Source organism: Microcaecilia unicolor, chromosome 4 (assembly GCF_901765095.1).
Source record: "Microcaecilia unicolor chromosome 4, aMicUni1.1, whole genome shotgun sequence".
Taxonomy (NCBI): Eukaryota; Metazoa; Chordata; class Amphibia; order Gymnophiona; family Siphonopidae; genus Microcaecilia; species Microcaecilia unicolor.
Window position 1 is genome coordinate 1272399 of NC_044034.1, and position 26113 is coordinate 1298511.

The 26113-nt window shown below is 43.3% G+C and overlaps 1 protein-coding gene across 3 annotated transcripts in view; it reads right to left on the bottom strand.

Moving 5' to 3' along the window:
• Positions 1 to 26113, bottom strand: part of LOC115468234 (FH2 domain-containing protein 1-like) — a 200994-nt gene that overhangs the window by 171035 nt on the left and 3846 nt on the right. For 2 of the 3 annotated variants that reach the window (XM_030199766.1, XM_030199767.1), the window contains exon 2: positions 1602 to 2746. In XM_030199766.1, the coding sequence (XP_030055626.1) occupies positions 1602 to 2603 (1002 nt within the window). In that variant the 5' untranslated portion in view covers positions 2604 to 2746. Of the gene's footprint in view, positions 1 to 1601; positions 2747 to 20300; positions 20375 to 26113 lie in introns of those variants that run through there. The other variant, XM_030199768.1, reaches the window with a different exon arrangement.

The window sequence follows — 26113 nt, forward strand, 5'->3', positions numbered from 1 at the left end:
TGTAGTTTCATCGCATGCCCCCTAGTCCTAGTATTTTTGGAACGCGTGAACAGACGCTTCACATCCACCTGTTCCACTCCACTCATTATTTTACATACCTCTATCATGTCTCCCCCCTCAGCCGTCTCTTCTGTAAGCTGAAAAGCCCTAGCCTCCTTAGTCTTTCTTCATAGGGAAGTCGTCCTATCCCCCCTATCATTTTAGTCGCCCTTCGCTGCACCTTTTCCAATTTTACTATATCTTTCTTGAGATGCAGCGACCAGAATTGAACACAATACTCAAGGTGCGGTTGCACCATGGAGCAATACAACGGCATTATAACATCTTCACACCCGTTTTCCATACCTTTCCTAATGATACCCAACATTCTATTCGCTTTCCTAACCGCAGCAGCACACTGAGCAGAAGGTTTCAGTGTATTATCGACGACAACACCCAGATCCCTTTCTTGGTCCCTAACTCCTAACGTGGAACCTTACATGACGTAGCTATAATTCGGGTTCTTTTCACACATGCATCACCTTGCTCACATTGAGCATCATCTGCCATTTAGCCGCCCAGTCTCGTAAGGTCCTTCTGTAATTTTTCACAACCCTGTTGCGAGTTAACGACTTTAAATAACTTTGTGTCATCAGCAAATTTAATTACCTCGCTAGTTGCTCCCATCTCTAAATCATTTATAAATATATTAAAAAGCAGCGGTCCTAGCACAGACCCCTGAGGAACCCCACTAACTACCCTTCTCCATTGTGAATACTGCCCATTTAACCCCACTCTCTCTCTGTTTCCTATCCTTCAACCAGTGGCCAATACAGGTATTTGTGACCTGGATTGGCCACTGTTGGAAACAGGATGCTGGACCTTTGGTCTTTCCCAGTATGGCAATACTTATGTACTTATGATACAAAAAAATACTTCAATTACTAATGATTTCTAAACCAGTTAGAACTTTGGTTATTTCGCATAGATTTATTAACCTCAAAGCTTCCAAGTCCAGTAATTCCAAACAGAATAGTTGCTCCTTAAAAGAGCACTTGAGCTATATTTGGAGCAAATTTTTATCACTGGTCTCAATATTATTATTCAACCGGGTAAAAAACAAACCAATGTTTAAAAAAAAAAACAAAAAAAACTCTTTATAGAGAAAAATCATTGTTTTTTCAAAAAACCCGTTCAAATAAATAAACCACCACAACTACTGTGAGACCAATGATTTTTCTCTATAAAGAGTTTTTGGTTTGTTTGTTTTTTTTTTACCCGGTTGAATGAAAATATTGGGACCAGTGATAAAAATTTGCTTCATGGTTAATAAAATCATTTGATTGTTTCTCTCACAGTGTGTAAAAGTTACAGTTCTAACTGGTTTAGAAATCATTAAATTGTAGTAATTACCAGTTGGTTCCTGTCAAAATTATTTGAGAAATACAATAAATACTTGGTAGTCAAGGCAAAAATAATATTGGAATTCATGAAAAACACAGAGTATCTTTAATGCAGGCAAAACTGTGTTTTGCTTTGGAAACAGGATAATTAGATGAACCTCACAGTCTTTAGTTTGTATGAAAAAGTATTGTGTATTTAAGATGGTACTGGACACTTACCATGCACCCAGAGGGTCCGAGAGAGGACATGCGGAAGCTGCGTCTCACACTGGCCTTGCTAAGCTCCTCCTGCCGACTGAAGAGTTCCTCCATATGCTGCACATCCAGCTGGAAGTCATCTCCTGATTTATTCACAGTCCAGATGTTCTGTTTGCCTCTAACCTTCTCTTCGGGGATAGCATCCCAGTTGAAGTTGCGCAGCTTGGAGCGACGGATATTTCCACCTTGTTTTAGTTCCCTGTTTGGAGTTAGGAGGTGGCTTACTCTACAACTAGGAGGAGGAGGAGGAGGAGGCGGAAGCGGAGGAGGCCAAGCCAGTCCAGTACTTACTAAGGATGGTAGTGGTGGTGGAGATGGAGGTGGTGGTGGTGGAGGAGGTGGCTGAGGGGCAGAGGGTGGTGGAGGGAGCCAGTCCATGTCAGAGTTATTTGTGGGAAGTGGTAGTGGAGGAGGGGGCTGAGGGGCAGAGGATGGTGGTGGGAACCAGCCCATGTCACAGTTATTTGTGGGAAGTGGTAGTGGTGGTGGAGGAGGGGGCTGAGGGGCAGATGGTGGTGGGAGCCAGTCCATGTCAGAGTTATTTGTGGGAAGTAGAGGAGGAGGAGGAGGGAGCTGAGGGGCAGAGGGTGGTGGTGGTGGGAGCCAGCCCATGTCACAGTTATTTGTGGGAAGTGAAAGTGGTGGTGGAGAAGGAGGAGGTGCTGGAAGCGAGCCAACACCAGAGTTATTCACAGGGGGAGGAGGAGGCGGCGGCGGCGGTGGAGGTGGCCAGGCAAACTCACAATTGAGAGATGGAGATAGAGAGGGTGGTTGTGGAGGAGGAGGGGGAGGCAGAGCAGCATCTCCTTCAGAAAAGGATGATGCAGGGGGAAGAGACTGAGGTGGAGGCAAAGAAGCATCTGCAAGAGCTTTAGGTGAAATCGGGGGGCTGGAAACGGGGCTCTTCACTGTCACCATGGTTACAATTATACCACCCTTCATCTCTCTCTCAAAAGAGCGCATCTGAATTGGTCAGGACCGCAGAACCCATGGAAAGAGGAGACCAGCATCTTGCAAATACTGAGGAGCCAGAAGATTACCAAGAGGCCAGGTCTGTCACAGGTGCCAGCTCTGTGATATGTAGAAATTCCTTAGGCATGAGAGGACTAGAGGAAAAAGAGAGAGAGTTATTTTCTGAGAAAAATAGACAAAAGGTTAGCTTACTCCTCCATACCTGCATGAAACTGAATGGTGTGTCAGTGATACCACCCATAATTAAATGTTGCCAGCTCATTTAGGTCACCTCAAAGACTGATTTAAGCCCTAGATTAGGATTTTTAGATTCATTACTCACCTTTTTCAAATCCAGGCTAAAGGTGAGAAGTTATTCATGTGCAGAAGTTATTTATTTCACAGTTCAAGTGAATTTATAGTCTAAGCTGTGCCTGAGGCAATGGAGGGTGAAGCAACTTGCTCAAAGTCACAAGAAGCAGCATCATCAGTGGGAGAAGCAGGATTTTAATCCAGGCTTCCAAGGTTCTTTGCCACTGCTCTGTTAGGCATCTCCTCTATCCCAAACTGCATGTCAATGCATATGGTGAAATCAGGACTGGATTGGCAACCTAATATATAATCCCCAAGTGTTCTACAGGGGAGGTTTCCTACACTGGCCACACAAGGGATCCCAAACTATTGGAAATTATAGTCACTACCTCCCTATCCCCACCCCCAAAAGAATTATTTGGTATACTGTCTTTCATATGTCAAAGCAGTTTGAAACCACATTTAAGCAACTGGTACATAAAAAGAATTGGAATTAACCAAGTCAAACAACAAGTCTAGAGAAATATATATATATATATATATATATATATATATATATATATATATATAGGAATGGAGTAGATATCATAATGTTCCAAACAACTTGAAAAACTAGAAATGGATAAAGCCATGGAATCGGAAGAGATCCATCCTAGAATATTGAGGGAGCTCAGAGAAGTTCTTGCAGGTCCCCTCAAAGATGTGTTTAATAAATCCTTGGAGACGGGAGAGGTTCTCAATGGGATTGGAGAAGAGAAAAACATGGCCCCTCTTCTCAAAAGAACAGAGTAGAAGTGGGAAACTGCAGGCCGGTAAGCTTTACTTCAGTGGCTGGAAAAATAATGGAGGTGGGCTCTGCTGAAGGAAAGAATAGTGAACTACATGGGATCTAACAGGTTACAAGATCTAAGACAACATGGCTTCAACATGGGGCTGATTCTGTTCAATATATATTTGTGAGTGACATTGCTGGAGGATTAGAAAGAAAAAAATAGTGCATTGTTTTGCAGATGACACAAAGATTTGCAAAGGAGTTGACTCGCTGGAGGGAACAGAAAACATGAGATCTGTAAACATTAGAAGACTGGTCTAATGCTTAGCATTAGACCATTTAATGCAAACAAGTGCAAAGTGATGCACATGGAGAGTAAAAATCCAAAAGGAGCTGAATGTGGTAGGGGGTGGAAAAGCTGATATTTACAGGCCAGGAGAGGGACCTTGGAGTAACCATGTCTGGAGGATCTCAAGGCTGTGAAACAATGTGACAGAGTGGTGGCCATAGCTAGAAAGATGCATAGAGAGGAATCACCAGTAGAAAAAAAAAAAAAAAAAAAAGAAGGTGTTGATGCCCCACTTGGAATATTGTGTTCAATTCTGGAGGTTCCATCTTGCTAAGGACATAAGAAGATTTGAAGCAGTCTAGAGGAAGGCAATGAAAATTTCAGAATTGCACCAAGAGACATCTGAAAAGAGACTTGAAGACCTGAATATGTATACCGTAGAGGAAAGGAATAGAGGAAATACGATGGAGATGTTTAAATGCTTGTATAGTATTAAGCTACAAACAAATCTTTTCCAGAGACAGAGAACTGATAAAACTAGAAAAAAATTTTGAGATTGTGGGGTGGTAGACCAGGAGTAACGTCAGGAAATACTTTTTCACGGAGAGGGTGGAGGGTGCCTGGAATGCTCTCCCGGTGAAGGTGGTGGAGATAAATAGTGACAGGAGTTCAAAAATTCTGAGATAGGCAAAGGATCCCTAAATACAAAGAAAAGAGTATCAAAATGTAACACAACAACGGAAATTTTATAGTGGGCAGAATAGATGCTTAAATTGCAGCTCCAGCAGTGGGGAAGCCAATACTGGATGGAATTCTACGGTCTGTGTACCGTACATGGCGACAGATAAGGATGGGCTTCGACAGCAACTCCAGTAGCAGGGAAGTAGGGCCAGTGCAGGGCAGACCTGAAAATGGCAAGGATGGATCAGGAGCAAGTATGTGCATTTTATACCAAATTCATATCTTAGTAGGGGAGGGTAAGACATCGTATAGTGGGACTCAGCAAGTAAAATCTTTTAATACTATTGGCTTATTGGTTCAAAGCTGCTTTGGTAATGAAATACGACTGTTGGGCAGACTGGATGGACCATGCAGGTCTTTATCTGCTGTCATTTACCATGTTAATATGTAACAGAAAACAAAAAAACCTCCATCAGACAATGAAAAGCATAAATATTTTCCCTATGTAAAATCAGACTGAACTGCATCAAGTGTAGCTGTCTTTCATCCCTATTGAAAAAATGGCATTTAATGGAGTATGTGAGCTGGGGAGGAAAAAGTACACATGGGTTATAATTTAATACTAACATTTCTAGACTGCCTCTACCCCACAAAACTGATCTCAAAGCAAATGGTGAAAGACTGGCTAAAAGATGAAAACCAAAACTAAGTGTTAATGTCAAGATTTGTTTTAAGAACTTTTGAAAAACTTTTTTTTAGATGCTTGCAAGATACTGAAAGAGGAAATATTAATTGACATAGGGAAATCATTCTATGCTTGAATTGCCTTGTAGGAGAAATGTTTATAAGAACTGTAGAACAAACAAACAGATGTAGAGAAAGAATATAATGAGAAAATCATTTAACCTGGAAGATTTTACTGCCATGAGAGAAAGCAGCAAGAAAAGGAAAGCACACAGGAGCCAAACCATTTATACATTTTGAAAACAAAGCAAATTAGTTTAAAAGTAGTTTGAGCCTGAAGGGGAAACCAGTGAAGCTCATTCAAAAAAACAGGAGATACATGATCAAAACTTTCTTTTAAAAAACTAAAAAAAGTGGCAGCAGCGTTTTGTAGGAGTTGAAATCTTTTCCATGAAAGATCTGTAATACCAGAGACTAAAACTGGGCAACACAAAAATAATGGGCAATTTCAATTACCCCGATATTGACTGGGTAAATGTAACATCAGGGCATGCTAGGGAGGTAAAATTCCTCAACAAAAATCAAGGACTGCTTTATGGAACAGCTGGTACAGGAGCCAACGAGAGGAAAAATTCTAGACATAGTCCTTAGTGGCACGCATGATCTGGTGCGGGAGGTAATGGGGCTGCTTGATAACAGTGATCATAATATGATCCGATTTGATATTAGCTTTGGAATAAGTATACACAGGAAATCCAATATGTTAGTGTTTAACTTTCAAAAAGGAGACTGACAAAATAAGAACAGTGAAAAGAAAAAAAGGAAAAAAAAAACCCACCTTAAGAGGAGCAGCTGCGAGGGTCAAAAATTTACATAAGGCGTGGATGCTGTTCAAAAATACCATCCTGGATGCCCAGCCCAAATATATTCCGTGTATTAAAAAAGGAGAGAGAAAAACCAAACGACAGCTGACATGGTAAAAAAAGTGAGGTGAAGGAAGCTATTAGAGTTACAAGAAAATCCTTCAGAAAATGGAAGGACCTGACTGAAAATAAGAAAAAGGAGGAAGGAAGACCAAATGACAGCTGGCATGGTTAAAAAGTGAGGAGAAGGAAGCTATTGCAGCTTAAAGAAAATCCTTCAGAAAACGGAAGAAGGATCTGACTGAAAATAAGAAACTTAAGGAATGTCAAGTCAAATGCAAAGCACTGATTGCGTTGGAGGCTAACACACAACAAAAATTCTCTTTAGGTATATTAAAAGCAAGAAGCTGGCAAAAGAATCGGTTGGACCGCTAGATGACCGAGGAGTAAAAGGGGCAATCAGGGAAGACAAAGCCATAGCAGAGATATTAAATGAATTCTTTGCTTTGGTCTTCACAGAGGAAGACTTGGGAGAGATACCAGTGCCAGAAATGGTATTCGAAGCTGACGAGTTGGAGAAAGTGAATGAAATCTCTATAAACCTGGAGGATGTAATGGGACAATTTGACAAATTGAAGAGTAGCAAATCTCCTGGACCAGATGGTATTCATCTTAGAGTACTGATAGAATTGAAAATGAACTGGCGGAACTATTGTTGTAATGTGTAATTTATCTTTAAACTCGAGCGTGGTACCAGAAGATTGGAGGGTGGCCAATGTAATGCCGATATTTAAAAAAGGATCCAGAGGGGATCCGGGAAATTATAAACCGGTGAGCCTGACATTGGTGCCGAGCAAAATGTAAGAACAAAATTACAGAGCATATTCAAAGGTAAAATTATGTTTACCTGATAATTCTCTTTCCATTAGTCCCGACAGATCAATCCAGAGACTGGTGGGATGTACCCAAGCAGTATCTAAGTAGGGTGGGACCCAGAGATCCCAGTTTGCAGAACTGAAGCCCCGAATGCAGCGTCAGCCCTAGCCGCCACATCCAAACGATAGTACTTCACAAAGGAATGCATCGCCGAAACAGATGATCCGAACAGCGGAAACCATTCATAACTTCCAAATATCTGATGATAGCTCGCTTCACATCCAGACACCTGAGAGAGCGAAACTCAGAAGGATGATCTTCCCTCCGAAAAGAAGGAAAACAAAGTTGAGTCAAATGAAAGCGCGAGACAATCTTGAGCAAAAAGGACGGAACCGTCCACAGTGTGACTCCAGCCTCCATAAATTCAGAAATGGATCCCTACAGGACAAGGCCTGAATCTCACCAAAAACACCTGTCTTCAACGTTAAATCCTTGACCGACAAGGTAGACAGATGCGCAAAGTGAGGCCGTTGGAAAGCCCGCAGTACTAGATGAAGATTCCACGTAGGAAACACTGAGCTCTGCGGCAGACGCAAATAATTAACTCCTCGTAAAAAACGAACGATATCCGGGTGAGAGGCAAGAGATGAACCACGCCAAAGCTGCCACCTGAACTTTCAGCGAGTTGAAGGACAGTCCTTTCTCAAGCCCCTCCTGCAAAAAAGTCAAAATGAATGCTACAGAAGCCGAAAAAGGAGATATCGCTGCTGTCCAACACCAAGACTCAAAAACTCGCCACACTAGGGCGTACGCCATCGAGGTGGAGCGTTTTCTCGCTCGCAGCACAGTGGCAATAACCTTGTCCGAATAACCTTTCTTCCTCAAATTCAAACTCTCAATAGCCAAGCTGTAAGACCAAACGGGGATGGATCCTCCATCACAATAGGACCCTGATGCAACAACCCCTGACTTACAGGCAGCCTCAACGGTTCGTCGATCAGAAGACGAGCCAGATCTGCATACCACGGACACCTTGGCCAATCTGGACCCACCAGAATTATGCGTCCCGGATGTTGAGCCACCCGACCTAAAATCCTGCCCACCTTGGGCCACGGCGGAAACACATACAGGAGATCCACCAGAGGCCTAAGGCTGAAGAAGTGCATCGATCCCTAGCGCTTGGGGATCCCTGCCTCTGCTGAAAAACCGAGACACCGTGGCATTGTCTGAGCGTGCCATGAGGTCCATAGCCGGAACCCCCCCCCCACCCCACGGCTGGTGATCAAGGCAAACGCCTGATCGGAAAGCTGCCATTCCCCTGGATCCAAGACATGCCGACTCAGAAAGTCTGCCTCGACGTTCAACGATCCTGCAATGTGGGCCGCCGACAGCTGAGCCACATGCTCCTCCGCCCAAAGGCACAGGTACATCGCCTCCCTGGCCAAGGGAGCACTCCTGGTGCCCCCCTGGCACTTGACATAAGCCACCGCTGAAGTATGGTTGGAAAGAACCCAAACAGGCTTCCCCGCTACGATCTTGGAAAAAGCCTTCAAAGCTAGACGAATCGCCCTCAGCTCCAACCGATTGATGGACCAAACAGCTTCCTCCGGAGTCCAAGAGCCCTGTGCCGCAAGACCCTGGCAATGAGCTCCCCACCCAACAAAACTGGCATCCATAGTCACTATGACCCACTCTGGGACTGCCAAGGGCATCCCCAGACCCAGCTTGTCAGATCGTAGCCACCAGCGCATCCCCAGCTTGACCACCGGTTCCCAGGGAAGACAAATCGCATAATATTCCAACACCGGTGACCACCAGCTCAGCAAGGTCCTCTGAAGAGGTCTCATGTGGCTCCTCGCCCATGGCACTACCTCCAGTGTGGCTGCCATAGAACCCAACACCTGAACATAATCCCAGGACTTGGGAGCTGGGATGTGCAACAAATTCTGAATCTGTGCCTGAAGCTTCAGCTTCCGATTCTCCAGTAAAAACACTCTGCCCAATCAGCTATTGAAAAGGACCCCAAGATATTCAAGGGATTGAGAAGGCATCAGACAGCTCTTTTCCATGTTGATGACCCACCCCCAAGGAACGCAGGAGGCTGATTACCTTGTCTGTAGCCTGAACACTGTCCCGAAAGGAGTGTGCCCAGATCAGCCAATCGTCAAGATACGGATGCACTCGCACCCCTTCTTTGCAGAGAATGCCGCAATCACGACCAGGACCTTGGAGAAGGTTCTGGGGGCAGTTGCCAACCCGAAGGGAAGAGTCCGAAACTGAAAATGCTGCCCTAGAACGGCAAACCTGAGAAACTGATGACCCGGCCAAATTGGAATATGTAAATAAGCCTCCTTGATATCTAGGGAAATCAAAAACTCCCCCGGCTGCACCGCTATCACCGAGCGAAGAGTCTCCATCTGAAAATGCCGTACCCGTAGAGCTCCATTTACCCCCTTGAGGTCGAGCACCGGACGAAAGGAACCGCCCTTCTTTGGCACTACGAAATAGATGGAATAACGGCCCAGAAACCACTGTGCCTTCGGCACAGGCACCACAGCTCCCAAGCGCTTTAGATCATCCAAAGTTTCTCTGACTTGCAAGGAGACTCCACGAAAAATCTCTCAGGGGTCAACAAAATTCTAGCTTGTAGCCATCTCAGATGACCTGTAGCACCCACTCGTCTGAAGTAACCCTGGGCCCATTCTCCCTGAAAAAGGGACAACCATCCTCCTATCAACACTGGAAGATGGACCAAGGCCCCATCATTGGGTACGAGCCCCGGAGACCAGTCTCGAGGAAGCTCTGCCTGAACGACGGTCCCCACGAAAGGACTGCCGTTTCTGACGAAACCTCGGCTTAGTGAAAGCAACAGCCCTGCGAGGGTGATAATGCCTCGCATCCTGAAATCGGGCCCACGAAGAACCTGTACGGGAAGACGACTTGGCCTTAACCTCAGGCAACCGCCGGCCTTTAGAATCGCCCAGACCCTTAACAATCCTGTCCAACTCCTCACATAACAGCAATTTGCCCTTGAAAGGCAACCAAGCCAGGCGCGACTTAGACGCCGTGTCCGCCGACCAGTGGTGCAACCATAACCAACAGTGAGCCGTCACCGACAGAGAGATTTCCTTTGCGGATGCCCTAAGAATATCATACAGCAAATCCGCCAAATAAGACAGGCCAGACTCAATAGATGGTAAAGCCGCCACCAGTTCTTCCGCAGAAGCCACCTTGTGGACCCAGGAAAGACACGCCCTAGCTTCATAGGAACTGCAGACTGATGCTTGCAAGCATAATGCCGCCACTTCAAATTACATTTTTAAAGAAGCCTCCAACTTCTGGTCCTGCGGATCCTTAAGAGCCGTGCCTCCCTCAACCGGCAACGTAGTTCTCTTAGTTACTGCCATGATCAAAGAATCAATCATGGGAAGGCGCAAGGCCTCCCGCTCCGCTTCCAGCGGCGGATAAAGTCGGGTCATCGCTCTCACCACCCTGAGACTTGCCTCAGGAGTACCCATTGTGCTGCAATGAGCACCTTCATAGCCTCGTGAATATGGAAGGTTCTAGTCGGCCGCTTAGTTCCCAACATAATCGAGGGAACAGAAGTAGAGGGGAGATCGCTACCCGGCGAAGAGATATTCAAAACCTCCAAAGCTCTAAGGTTAGGCAACTCCTCCCTGCAAAACATCCGTGCCGCCGTGGGATCATCTCCCCCTTCTGCTGGCAGCTCACCTTCCTCCAAAGATTCAGACCTGGTGAGCTGAGAAATCTCTGACACTCTGTTGTCATCTACTTCTGACCCCACCGACTATAAGTCGATAGCCTGCTAGATAGAGAGAATACTGAGGTGTGGGTGGTGACACATGACCACATATAGGGATCCTCAGAAGTTCTCTCTATCTCCACCTGCTGGCAGTCTCTGGATTGATCTGAGGGACGCTATAGAAAGCATGGATTAATGAGAAAGCCAACCTAGATTTAGTGAAGGGAAATCTTGCCTCACCAATCTATTGCATTTCTTTGAAGGGGTGAACAAACACGTGGATAAAAGCAAGCCAGTTGATTGTGTATCTGGATGTTCAAAATGCCTCATGAAAGACTCCAGAGGAAATGGAGAGTCATGGGATAGGAGGTAGTGTTCTATTGTGGATTAAAAACTGGTTAAAAGATAGAAAATAGAGAGTAAGGTTAAATGGTCAGTGTTCTCAATGGAGAAGGGTAGGGTAGATAGTGGGGTTTCCCCAGGGGTCTGTACTGGGACCTCTGCTTTTTAACATTTATAAATGATCTAGAGATGGGAATACCTAGTGAGGTAACCAAATCTGCTGACGACACAAAGTTATCGAAAGTTGTTAAATCATGAGAGGATTTTGAAAAATTACAAGAGCACCTTACGAGATTGGGAGACTGGGCGTCTAAATGACAGATGACGTTTAATGTGAGCAAGTGCAAAGTTATGCGTGTGGGAAAGAGGAATCCCAACTATAGCTACGTAATGCTAGGTTCCATGTTAGGAGTCACCGACCAAGAAAAGGATCCTGGCATCATTGTTGATGATACGTTGAAACCCTCTGCTCGGTGTGCTGTGGTGGCTAAGAAAGCAAATAGAATGTTAGGTATTAGGAAAGGAATGGTAAACTAAAAGGAGATTATCATGTCTTTGTATCGGTCCATGGTGCAACCGCACCTTGAATATTGTGTTCAATTCTGGTCACCGCATCTCAAAAAAGATATAGTAGAATTAGAAAAGGTACAGAGAAGGGCGACGAAAACGATAAAGGGGATGAGACAACTTCCCTATGAGGAAAGGCTGAAGCATCTAGGGCTCTTCAGCTTGGCGAAAATACAGCTGAGGGGAGATATGATCGAGGTCTATAAAATAATGAGTGGAGTGGAACGGGTAGACGTGAATCATTTGTTTACTCTTTCCAAAAATACATGCGATGAATCTAAAAAGTAGTAAGTTTAATACAAATTGGAGAACATTTTTCACTCAACATGTAATTAAACTCTGGAATTAGTTGCCAGAGAATGTGGTAAAGGCGGTTAGCTTAGCGGGGTTTAAAAAAAAAAGGTCTGGATGACTTCCTAAAGGAAAAGTTCATAGCAGTGGCGTTCCTAGGGGGGGCTGACACCCAGGGCGGATCGCCGATGCGCCCTGCCCCCCCCACGGCGAAAGACCCCCCCGGGTGCCGCACGCCTGCCAGCTCTTCGTTTTCATGCTTCCTCTGCCCCGGAACAGGAAGTAACCTGTTCCGGGGCAAAGGGAGCATGAAAACGAAGAGCCGGCAGGCGCGCGGCACCCCCCCAACGGCGTGCACCCGGGGCGGACCGCCCCCACCTTGGTACGCCACTGGTTCATAGACCATTATTAAATTGACTTGGGGAAAATCCACTGCTTATTTCTGAATTGAAGACAATCGCACCTAAATCACTGATGTCATACACGCCTTGAAACAGATTACAATATAGAAACACTGACCCCTGTTGTGTGACTGACTTTTCCTGCACGTTTGTCTTCACAAGTGGTTCTATTTTTCTTTGTATCCAGTATTCCTATGAAGATTTTAGACAAGAATAAAAGTTAAGGTTTTTTTTTTTATGCTGATGAAGTGGACCCAGATGTTTTCCTCCTTATCCCATGAATTAAAATATTGGGTGCAGGTTGGGTACAGAGGCTTTTCCCCCTCTCTCATTATTAGGATCTTGTACTCCATAGGAACTTAGTATCTTATGAAGTACTTTGCAGTTTATGAGAGCTTATTCTGTTGTGTTAGTGGAGGAGTGGCCTAGTGGTTAGGGTGGTGGACTTTGGTCCTGAGGAACTGAGTTCGATTCCCACTTCAAGCACAGGCAGCTCCTTGTGACTCTGGGCAAGTCACCTAACCCTCCATTGCCCCATGTAAGCCGCATTGAGCCTGCCATGAGTGGGAAAGCACGGGGTACAAATGTAACAAAAATAAAATAAATAAATAAAATATCAATAGCTAATGAATCAGTTTTTAAACAGTTAAAAGGAGTAGTTGGATGAGAAATTTCCTAACCATAAAATTGAATGACAAATTCAATTTCAACACAGGACAACTAGCACAATTTTTGATTTTCACAAGTTGTGTTGTGACTTCTCTATAAAATCAGAAGATTATTGTCTGCATGTTCATAGCTCACAAACTATTCACAGTTCTACAATAAAACATACATTAAAATATACTAACTTGTTCTTAAGATCCAGTTGCAACAACAATCTAGGTTCCAAAAGACTACAGTAATTGTCATCATTAACTTCTGCCGCCAAACAATTCATTCGTGTGTTCAGAGTCTCCGCTAGCTGATAAGATTTAGAAGCGGGTAACTAACACAACCGCTCAAGAAAGCTTAAGATAGGTGGATTGAGACAAGAGATGGAAAAACCAAGAGGCTGTACTGTAATGATAGTCTACATCTTTCTATGGCAGAAGATCCTAAGTGAAAAATCCAAGCAATATGTGGATAGTTATTTAAGCTAGAGAGGGGGTGGCAGATGGGGAAAAGAGTACAGGATGTCACCTCAGCAAAAGCATTACATAGTAGCTCAAATAAAAAAAGGGAACCACCCTAAATCAGTCATCAACAAAAATGGAACGGTGAGACTGGAATTTTAAGACACATGCAACTATACAAAATCCAAGCAAGTGAACCAAAAAGTGCTGGACGGTCATAAGCACAAATAAAACTTAGACATTGTGGCCATTTTGGAGGCATGGTTCAACGAGTCACATGAATATGTAATCAGCAAACCTGGTTATAATCTATTTGGAGGGAAAGAAGAGGAAGCCTTGTGGATCATGTTGATAAGAGAAAGCGTATTCTACAGACAACTCAAAGAGCTGCACAAGGATCCAATATCAAAGATCAAAGTGGGAATGAAAAAAAGAAGTGATGGTACTGGGCGACTATCAGATGTGGACTGGAGTATCCCATCTCAAATTCTGAGAGAAGTAGAAAAGATCATGGATGCCTTACAAGGGGCTTCGTTTAGGCAAATGATGGTAGAACTCACTAGCTGAGCATAGACACTGGATTTAGCACTCAAGAAGGGAGGAAGTACGTCAGATGTCCGAGTGGGCGCCCACTTGGGTGGCGAGTAGTCACCGCAGTGTGGTTTGATATACAAGAGCTAAGGTACAGTCCAATCACACCAAAGTCCTATGTTTCAAACATGTTGACTTCTGCAAAATGGAGAAGTTAAGGGAAGTGGAATAAAACTGGATGAACTGAAAAGGCAACAGATCTTTATGTAAGGAAAATAAAAGGAAAAGGAAAAAGGAACAGCAGACAAAGCTGAGAGAGAAATCAGCTTGGCAAATAGAACATGCAGAAGAAACAAAATTGGCTAAAAATGTAAAGTGAGGCGACAAGACTTTTCAGGTAAAAGCGGAAGGTCCAGAGGTGGATCTGGAAGACAAGGATTTTGAGGAATGACGTGTGGAGAGTAATGAGAAAAGCAGAAATGCGAAACAAATACTTTTGTTTGGTGTTCACAGAAGAAAATTCTAGACAAGGACTGCAAATGATTGACAAAGGTACATGTGGGAATGAAATAGAAAAGCCACACACCAAAATAAGCTTTCAGTACTTTATTAGATCAAATATACATCATATCATTCATTAAAAAAATCCAATAACCACCATCCACAATGCTGATCATATTGTTCTCACAACATATATTTTACAGCCATTTCACCTCAACCAGATAATGATAATGTATAAAAACTAACACGTTTGCAAAAGCAAAGTCTCTAAGTATAAAGGTCTTAATTGCGCAGTGAAAATAGAAGATCATCAAAAGTGAATTTTATCCAATGGTATCACCAAGGAAAATATTTCACTTGATTACTGGGACTGTTACTGCTCAGGTATTGAATGACATTGCTTCATTAAAAACCAAATTGGCAACTTGTTAGGTAGTCATAAATGGTTTACAAAGGAACTTCTGCTAATAAAGGCAAGAGTGTAGGAAACTGGAGAGGTTATGGAAGAAAAATCCTACACATGTAACAGGCAGAATTGGAGGCTGAAAATTAATTCCTATAGACAGCATTTGGTTAAAACAAAAAGGGAGTACTTAGTGGAGCCAGATCGACTGGATACATCTAAATTGTTTAAATTAATTAATTCACTTTTTCCAGTCACTGACTGTACTGGTGATGTTAGAAAAAGTCTCCCGTCTGCCTCTAATTTGGCTATTTTAAGGAAATAAATAAATAAAGTATGCACTTCCCTGATACCCATGATATTGAATCCTATTTGATTGTTTAATGATAATGGTATACCATCTGATCATTTATAGGAAGTTTTTCAACCAACAGCTGTAGAGGTCACTAGTTTATTTTTTTTTTTAAAGTTCGCATCATTTGGATAGTTGTCCCTTTTACCTTATAAAGGTCATACGTTTTCTTTCTAGCTGCAGTTTCAGTTAGGTAGATTCCCCCCTCTACAGGGTGGTATTCTCTTGACCCCAATATTAAAAAATTCTAAAGTTAGTGTATCAGATATGACAAATTATAGACTAGTAGCATCCATCTCTTTGCTCATCAAGGTGATGGAGAGATGAGTAACTGAAAAGCTGAACTTTTTTTTTTTTTGGTTATGTTTCAATTATTGCACAGAGCTGAGTCAGGTTTTCGGCAGGGCTTTAGTACCGAGAATGTATTCTGCTCATTGGCTCAGTAATTTCGGAAGACATCTCTTCAACAAAGCCTACAAAGAGAACCCATAACCTTACAAAACTACCTCACCAACCCACTCAACTATTAATGTCCACCTTCTATACTATCCTGCCTACAACCTTCTTCTCTCTTCCCATACTTAATCTTTGTATATTACTAATCATATGTGATATCCTGTAATGACTATGACATAACAAAACTCTGTAAGCCACATTGAGCCTGCAAATAGGTGGGAAAATGTGGGATACAAATGCAATAAATAAAAAATGTCAAAGTCGCATTATTGTTCAGTTTGACTTGTCCAGTGCCTTTGACCAGGTGGATCATGGTATTCTGTTGTCACTCCTTGATTCACTGAGGATTCAGGGCTTTGTATTATCCTGGTTCCAGGGCTTTCTAGCTAGATCATATAAGGTAAAGATGCAAGATGAACTTTCTGACCCTTGGGATGCAGTGTGTGCCTCAAGGGTCTCCCTCTCACCTTAATTAACATTTTGGTTCAACAACAAAGAGAGGGTCAAAAGTACAGAACAAAGTCCAAGATACAACAAAAAGCACCAAGAGCCTTCAGAAACGTGACAGTTCCTTTTATTATAAAAACCAACTTTCCAACGTGGACCCAACATGAGCCGTGTTTCCGCACACAGCGCCTGCATCAGGGGTCTCGATGCCTGTTGCCTTTTCTCAAGTGGCCAGGAAGAGGGGTGAAAGCAGAGACAATCAGTACACTGGTGAAGTGGCGCTTAACAGCAGGATGATTCCTGGACAGATCACTCTTCCATGTATATTTATTTGTATGCCACATTTTCCCACCTATTTGCAGCCTCAATGTGGCTTACATAGTACCGTAAAGGCATTCGCCAAGTCCGGTAGAGAAAAAAATACAAGTTTATGTTATGGTCGGGTAAGGTAGGTGTGTTTCAAGCACAATGGGGGGTCTAAGAGAGGGAAGGTTGTGTATAGTCCAGTACGATCATTGTTTTTGATGTGTTGCTGAGTGTAGGCATTTATGTTGGGTCGATAAGGCATACCTTTTTTGAACAGGTTGGTTTTTTTAATGATTTCCTGAAGTTTAGATGGTTGTAAATTGTTACTTATATAGGAGAAGCTGGATGCATAGGTTGCTTTGTATTTGAGACCTTTGCAATTTGGGTAGTGGAGGTTCAGGAATGTTCGTGATGATTCGGTTCTGTTTCTGGTTAGTAGATCTATGAGGTCTCATGTATTGTGGGTCTTCTCCATAGATAAGTTTGTGGACTAGAATGCAGATTGTGAAGCTAATACATTCTTTGATTGGGAGCCAATGCAGTTTTTCTCAGAGGGGTTTAGCACTTTCGAATCATGTTTTACCAAATATCAACCTGGCTGCTGTGTTTTGGGCAGTCTGGAGTTTCTTTGCGAGTTGTTCTTTACATCCCACATAGATTCCGTTGCAGTAGTCTGCATGGCTTAGAACCATTGATTGTATTAGGTTACAAAATATTTCCCTTGGGAAGAAAGGTTTGACACGTTTAAGTTTCCACATTGAGTGGAACATTTTCTTTGTTGTGGAGTTTACTTGGCTCTCAAGAGTAAGGTTGCGGTCGATTGGGACACCGACTAATTTTAGGCTGAGATAGGGAGGGTGTGGTCTGGGGTGTTTATGGTTGTGGGTTTGTACTTATTGTGTTGAGAAGAGAGGATGAGGCAGTGTGTTTTTTCAGTGTTCAGTTGAAATGAGTTTGCCCATAAGTCCATGGTGTTCAGGCCAAGCTCAATTTCATTGGTGATTTCTGTCAGATCGTATCTGAAGGGAATGTAAATTGTGACATCGTCTGCGTAGATAAACGAGTTGAGGCCTTGATAAGGACTTGGCCAGTGGGATCATCATTATGTTGAAGAGTATTGGTGATAATGGTGATCCGTGAGGTACTCCGCAGGCTGCTTTCCACGGTGGTGATATGTTTGAATTTGATTTTACTTGGTATTTTCTGGTGGTAAGAAAACCCTTGATCCAGTTAAGTATGTTTCCACCAATCCCAAAGTGGTCTAGGAGTCTTAGTAGTATGTTGTGGTTTACCATATCAAATGCACTCGACATGTTGAATTGGAGGAGAAGTATACTTTTACCTGTAGCTATTTCCTGCTTGAATTTGGCCAGGAGGGTGACTAGGACAGTTTCAGTGCTATGGAGGGGGCGGAATCCCGATTGTGACTCATGTAGTATTGAGAACTTGTCCATGTAGTCGGTAAGCTGTTTGATCACCAGGCTCTCCATCAGTTTGACTACTAGTGGGATAGATGCAACTGAGCAGTAGTTGGCGAGGTCATTTGTTTTTTTTCTTGGTGTCTTTGGGTATTGGGATGAGTAGGATGTTGCCATAATCCTCAGGGAAGAGACCTTGTTGGAGCATGTAGTTTAGGTGGGATGCGAGGTCTGCTATGAAGCAGTCGGGGGCAGATTTAAATAGATGGCTGGGACAGGTATCCAGTTTGCAGTGGATATTGTGTTGAAGAAGTGTGTTACGCAATTTAATTATTTTTTCATTGAAGTAATTTGCAAGTTTGTCTGCGGATGGGATGTCTGTGTTGGTTGCAGTGATTGGAGTGGTGTCTAGTAGTTTATTTATGTCTACCTGTTCCACTCCACTTATTTTATAGACCTCTATCATATCTCCCTTCAGCCATCTTTTCTCCAAGCTGAAGAGCCCTAGCTAATTTAGCCTTTCCCCACAGGAAGGTCATCCCATCCCCTTTATCATTTTCATCACGCTTCTCTGTGCCTTTTCAAATTCCACTATATCTTTCTTGAGATGCAGTGACCAGACGTAACAATATTCAAGGTGCGGTTGTACCATGGAGCAATACAAAGCCATTATAACATCCTCATTTTTATTTTCCATTCCTAATCCCTAACATTCTATTTGCTTTCTTAGCAGCGGCTGCCGCACACCGAACAGAGAGTTTCAACATATCAACAATGATGCCAAGGTCCCTTTCTTAGTCGGTGACTCCTAACATGGAACCTTGCATTACATAGCTATAGTTCGGGTTCCTCTTTCCCACATGCATCACTTTGCACTTGCTCACATTAAACGTCATCTGCCATTTAGACGCCCAGTCTCCCAATCTTGTAAGGTCTCATACATATACACACACACACACACACAGAAGATGGATCAAATAAGAATGAACCTGCACAATCCTAAACGTACAACTCTAGACTCCTTGCTGGTATGTACTATTTAACAAGAAATTAAAGGAACAAGCTAAAAATGATTAAATAAAGCAACCAAAAACAGTATCCAATGTTCAAAATTATCCAAATATCAATAACCTCCTACACAGAGCAAATAAAAATCCAAGTATAACCACGAGCAGCCAGACAAGGTAGGACAAGAGCGCCCCCCCCCCCCCCCTTCCTTTTCCTGCTGCTTGTCTCATCACAGCTTGGAAAATACTCTAAGTGAAAACCAAAATAAAGCTTCAGGAGCCCAAGAAGTAAAGCACCTGAAATGCATCCGGCCAGACCTAGTTTTTCAAAATCACTTCTCATATTTTGTCTATTCCCTCCGGAGTGTCTGCTCTGTTGTAGATTCTTTCATCATCATTTCCCCTAACACGTCAGAAGTGTTGCTCATGAAGATGTTGAGCAGAATCAGCTTCATGGGTTGGTTCTGGGGCCTGATTTTGTTCAATATATTCATGAAAAATACCTTTGAAGGGTTAGAAGGGAAGTTCACCTTTTTTTGCACATAACACAAAGATCTGCAACAAAGCAGACAGTACGGAAGGAGGAGGCAAAAATATGAGAAGAAATTTTGAGACACTATGGTGTCGGGTCAGATGCACTAAATGTTAAGTGCAACAAACCCCAAAACTATATGCAAATAGGAGGGGGAGGGTTGATAAGCATAGACCAGGAAAGAGACCTTGGGATCACTGTCAGATACTAGTTCATGCTGACAAAACAATATGACAAGGCAGTGACTGTAGCAAGGATACAAGGCTATATAATGAGAGGCATAACTTCACTTGGAGTATGGCACTGTGTGCAGTTCTGGATGCCATATCTTGCCAAGGAGAAAGCGATTGGAGTCAATACAGAGGAAAGTGATCAGGACAGCACAGGCAGGAAAAGAAGTGGTAAGAGAGGCTTGACTGAGCAGCTTCTGTGGTCTACTCACCAAAGGGAAGGTTCTAGATGGGAGAGGAGGCAGAGTGGGGGAAGAGGGGGGGGGGAGAGAGAGAAAACGCTACAAGGCCTGTTTTCATAACCTGCCTCCTAAAAAACACTTGGTGGCACCATTTTCAAGTCAACAGCCTGCAGTGAAGCTATGCTCAGCACATTGAATGCCATGGACCCTGAAGAAACCAGTTTATGCTGGTGAAACGGGTCCCATCAGATCAGGTTTTTGCTGAAAGCCAAGTACCTGCTTTTAAGTTTTCAATTACTTGAAGTTTTCTGTTGGATAAATGTTAGAACAAGTTAAGTACATTAGGAATCAATGATTGAGACCTGAACCTGGCGGCACAGACTCTTACCAGTTTGAAATGCAAAGTCTGTAAGGTTCCCCGAGATCCCTTTTCCTCCTTTGACAAGAGTTGAACATGACTAATTTTGTAATCTTTGTGATTAGTGGAGATTTCATTTTTGGTGTGTTACCCAATATCTTGTGGGATAAACAAAAAGGAATCCTGTTCAGAAGGAAGGGATCCTCAGAAGCTTAGCCGAGATTGGGTGGCGGAGCCGGTGGTAGGAGGCGGGGCTAGTGCTGGGCAGACTTCTACGGTCTGTGCCCTGAAAATGACAGATACAAATCAAGGTAAGATATACACAAAAAGTAGCACATACGAGTTTATCTTGTTGGGCAGACTGGATGGACCATGCAGGTCTTTTTCTGCCGTCATCTACTATGTTACTATCTCCCTTTTGCCGGATAGGAATGCCTTCCAATACTATACACTAACACATATACCCACTAGGGGGGAAATGGCAAAAATTGCTACAAAGCCTGTTCTTGTAACCTGGCTCCTAAAAATAAAAATAAATACAATTGGTGGCATTTTCAATTTTCCAAACATTTTTTTAGCTCTGGGAACAGCCTTTCAGGGAAGGCTGGAGGCAAAAATCAGACAACTGAAGATGAAAAAAAAAAAAAAATAAATGTTGCCCTGGCAGAAGTGGTGAAGAGAAAGCCAGAGATGAATTGGGGTTTATGGTTTCTCAAATATATAGTTAGAGAGTTTCAGATTTTAACTCAGGACACTGATAAAACACCCACATTTATTGGATTACCCTAAAGCACTGCTTTTCAACCCTCTCCTGGAGGCACACTTGCCACTCGGGTTTTCAGGATTCCCCTAATGAAAATGCATGAGATTACTATGTGCAGATTTCTCTCATACATATCCATTGGCCTAATTCTCTCCCCTCCCCTGAAGACCTTTTATTTTATACACAACTTACATGGATTAGTGATTCAATAGATGAGCACAGATTTTCACAGTGTTCGGATGATGTTTCCGAAGGTGTTGAGTAAGTCTAGGTTTTATGTTTGTATTATTCCTCACATTTCATATTTCTTGGAAGCTCCCTAGAACCGATAGTGCAGCTGCACTAGTAAATTTGTAGTTTATGGGTTTCCCATGCACCGAGGCTATTTTTACAGTCACAATTTCTATTTTCCCCTTAATGGCATGTCGCTAGTTCCCCCAATTAGCAAACGAGTCCATACTGCTACGTATTTAGTAGGTGGTAAGGCTCCTACCCTAACCCCACGCCGATTTCCCTGCATTCTCCAGTTAGTGCAGGATGTGCCCCCATGCTAAAAGGTTTTATATTTTTTAGTGCAGGATTAGCATGTGCTGATCCCAGAACTAGCTCACATGCCCCACCGTAGTGCATTTTAGCGTGTGGTAAGCATGCATTAGCGGCACTTCGTAAAAGGGCCCAAAGTGATTGACGAGTTATAAAATATGTTTAATTAAAAAGTGTATGTACTTGGTTTAACTGAAAAAAAGGTGTCCATATTATTTGCTCCATGAAAACCGCAAATTATTTTTTCATCTAACTAGGGGGAGGGGGGTGGAGGTACTTAAGGGTATAGACAAGCACCTATTTTTACATCTAAAAAAAAAACAGAAGCCCTAAAGTAATAAATGTTGATGTTTGATACACTATACTGATCTTCAAAACAAAAATCAAAAGCATTACCAGAAAAAGGAACAGCTACTAATGAAAGATGGCGATGTCATTAGTCCATGTCTGAAACAAGCCTTCCAGTGTACACCAGTAAAATTTCTGCAAAAGAACCCTGAACTACATATCAGAAAATACCAGGGAGAAGTAGTAAGTCTTTAAACCAGACTTACCTCTTAAAATTCATCTCAAATGAGGCAAAAACATTTCATAACAGGAGTACATTGGCCAGACAACATAGGCCTTAGAGTCACATTTCCACCTCCATGATGGTGAATTGATAGTCAATGTAAATAAAGGAGAAAGGGGGGTCCACTTCTTCCACAGAAACACAAGCAAACCAACCACAGTGTGGAAGAAAACAAATCCAAGATTTGTTTTCTTCCACCTCGTGGTTGGGTTGAATTGATAGTCAATGCAGTTCCATTATGCTCTTGGCAACTCTGGCTGGTGCAGGGCTGGCTTGTGTGGTCCGAGTGCCGCATATAGCAATCCAGTTTAGGATGGGCTGGAGAGAGCTTCAACGTAAACTCCAGTAATTTGGAACGCGAGGACAGTGCCATGCAGACTTTTATGGTCTGTGAACCACAAATGACAAGATGGCTTCAGATAGGATTTGACAGCAACTCCAGTAGTCGGGAGACGTATGTGTTAGGCGGGGAGAATCTGATAGGTACGGACGGGGAGAGGGATCTTGGGGTGATAGTATCTGAGGATCTGAAGGCGACGAAACAGTGTGATAAGGCGGTGGCCGTAGCTAGAAGGTTAGGCTGTATAGAGAGAGGTGTGACCAGCAGAAGAAAGGAGGTGTTGATGCCCCTGTATAAGTCATTGGTGAGGCCCCACCTAGAGTATTGTGTTCAGTTTTGGAGGCCGTACCTTGCGAAGGATGTAAAAAGAATTGAAGCGGTGCAAAGAAAAGCTACGAGAATGGTAAGGGATTTGCGTTACAAGACGTATGAGCAGAGACTTGACCTGAACATGTATACTCTGGAAGAAAGGAGAAACAGGGGTGATATGATACAAACGTTCAAATATTTGAAAAGTATTAATCCGCAAACGAACCTTTTCCGGAGGTGCGAAGGCGGTAGAACGAGAGGACATGAAATGAGATTGAAGGGGGGCAGACTCAAGAAAAATGTCAGGAAGTATTTTTTCTCGGAGAGAGTAGTGGATGCTTGGAATGCCCTCCCGCGGGAAGTGGTGGAAATGAAAACGGTAACAGAATTCAAGCACGCGTGGGATAAACATAAAGGAATCCTGTTCAGAAGGAATGGATCCTAAGGAGCTTAGCCGAGATTGGGTGGCAGAGCCGGTGGCGGGAGGTGGGGATAATGCTGGGCAGACTTATACGGTCTGTGCCAGAGCCGGTGGTGGGAGGCGGGGCTGGTGGTTAGGAGGCGGGGATAGTGCTGGGCAGACTTACACGGTCTGTGCCCTGAAAAGGACAGGTACAAATCAAGGTAAGGTATACACAAAAAGTAGCACATATGAGTTTATCTTGTAGGGCAGACTGGATGGACCATGCAGGTCTTTTTCTGCCGTCATTTACTATAAGGCCAGAGCTGGGCGAACTTCTATGGTTTATGTCCCAGAAACAAAGAAAGACCATGTTAAATATCACGTTCATTGTTGATTTTAATCTAGAATTGAAAATTAATGTGATTGTTGGGCAGACTGGATGGACCATTAGGTCTGTGTGCCATCACTCAATTTTATTTTCAACTACATAGAGCCTATCCCACCATATCATCAGCTAGAGAGATCCTTCCCTACAGCCTACTCCTCTAACTCCTAATATCAAGCTCCTTCTGAATTATGAAGATAATTTGTAACATCAAAATCTAAGGTGAGGAATATTTCAGTCAGGGACCCCATCACAACTCTTGTTTTGTCTGGCACTAAAATCAAAATACTCTCATTAACTCAATACAGAAAAGATTGCTCCTAGTGTTTCATGGCTAATTTGAAGCTGCAGAGCTCTCCAGGTAATGAAGTTTCTCAGAAGATGACAAGCTGACTTTTGATCTAGATAAATGTGCAAGAGGCCAATGAAGACTTAAGGAAGTCTCCAACACCCCATTGGGGGTGTTTTAATGTGTCCCGAGTTAAAATCAGAAACTCTTTATATATTTGAGATGCTTATACAATAAAATAAGTCTCTAAACAAAGAAGCCTGGTACTCCCAGGCCCTATATCTGCCCAACTTGAATTTGTCACCGTGCTTTCTTTTTTTTTTCCCACCCCTTCTTTGTAACTCTCTCCCTCCATCTTTTAGGGCTGAACCATCTTTTAAAAACTTCAAAATTCCATTGAAAATGGTTATACCAACAAACCTATAACATAAAACTTCTAAATAAGATTTGGGGGGGGGGGGGGGGGGGGGGGGTGTTGCTCACAGGACCAACTTTTTATCTTATTTTCCTTCTTCCTGATTATGCCCTTCCCTCATGATTTTTTATATTTTGTTTGATTCTTGTGTGACATAGAGGCATATTTTCAAAGCACTTTGGGAGGCTAAGTTCCATAGGTTTCTATGGAACTTTGGGAGGCTAAGTGCTTTGAAAATGAGCCCCATAGTAACATAATAGATGACAGCAGAAAAAGACCTGCACGGTCCATCTAGTCTGCCCACGATAAACTCATATGTGTATACCTTACCTTGATTTGTACCTGTCTTTTTCAGGGCACAGACCGTATAAGTCTGTGCAGCAGTATTTCCCGCCTCCCAATCACCAGTCCCGCCTCTCATCACCGGCTCCGGCACAGACCCCGTATAAGTCTGCCCTCCCCCATCCTAGCCTCTCAACCACCAACCCCTCTTTAGTATGAATGAGATACATCTTTCCTGTCTTATAGTGAGTTCCTTTCTTACTTTTCTTTTGATTTGGTATTATCTTGTGGTTAGTTGGAGCAGTATATTAAATTCCAATAAAGGGAAGGGAAAGGGAAATGGGACTTGATATACTGCCTTTCTGAGATTTTTGCAACTACATTCAAAGCGGTTTACATATACAGTGGTGGAAATAAGTATTTGATCCCTTGCTGATTTTGTAAGTTTGCCCACTGACAAAGACATGAGCAGCCCATAATTGAAGGGTAGGTTATTAGTAACAGTGAGAGATAGCACATCACAAATTAAATCCGGAAAATCACATTGTGGAAAGTATATGAATTTATTTGCATTCTGCAGAGGGAAATAAGTATTTAATCCCTCTGGCAAACAAGACCTAATACTTGGTGGCAAAACCCTTGTTGGCAAGCACAGCGGTCAGACGTCTTCTGTAGTTGATGATGAGGTTTGCACACATGTCAGGAGGAATTTTGGTCCACTCCTCTTTGCAGATCATCTCTAAATCATTAAGAGTTCTGTGCTGTCGCTTGGCAACTCGCAGCTTCAGCTCCCTCCATAAGTTTTCAATGGGATTAAGGTCTGGTGACTGGCTAGGCCACTCCATGACCCTAATGTGCTTCTTCCTGAGCCACTCCTTTGTTGCCTTGGCTGTATGTTTTGGGTCATTGTCGTGCTGGAAGACCCAGCCACGACCCATTTTTAAGGCCCTGGCAGAGGGAAGGAGGTTGTCACTCAGAATTGTACGGTACATGGCCCCATCCATTCTCCCATTGATGCGGTGAAGTAGTCCTGTGCCCTTAGCAGAGAAACACCCCCAAAACATAACATTTCCACCTCCATGCTTGACAGTGGGGACGGTGTTCTTTGGGTCATAGGCAGCATTTCTCTTCCTCCAAACACGGCGAGTTGAGTTCATGCCAAAGAGCTCAATTTTTGTCTCATCTGACCACAGCACCTTCTCCCAATCACTCTCGGCATCATCCAGGTGTTCACTGGCAAACTTCAGACGGGCCGTCACATGTGCCTTCCAGAGCAGGGGGACCTTGCGGGCACTGCAGGATTGCAATCCGTTATGTCGTAATGTGTTACCAATGGTTTTCGTGGTGACAGTGGTCCCAGCTGCCTTGAGATCATTGACAAGTTCCCCCCTTGTAGTTGTAGGCTGATTTCTAACCTTCCTCATGATCAAGGATACCCCACGAGGTGAGATTTTGCGTGGAGCCCCAGATCTTTGTCGATTGACAGTCATTTTGTACTTCTTCCATTTTCTTACTATGGCACCAACAGTTGTCTCCTTCTCGC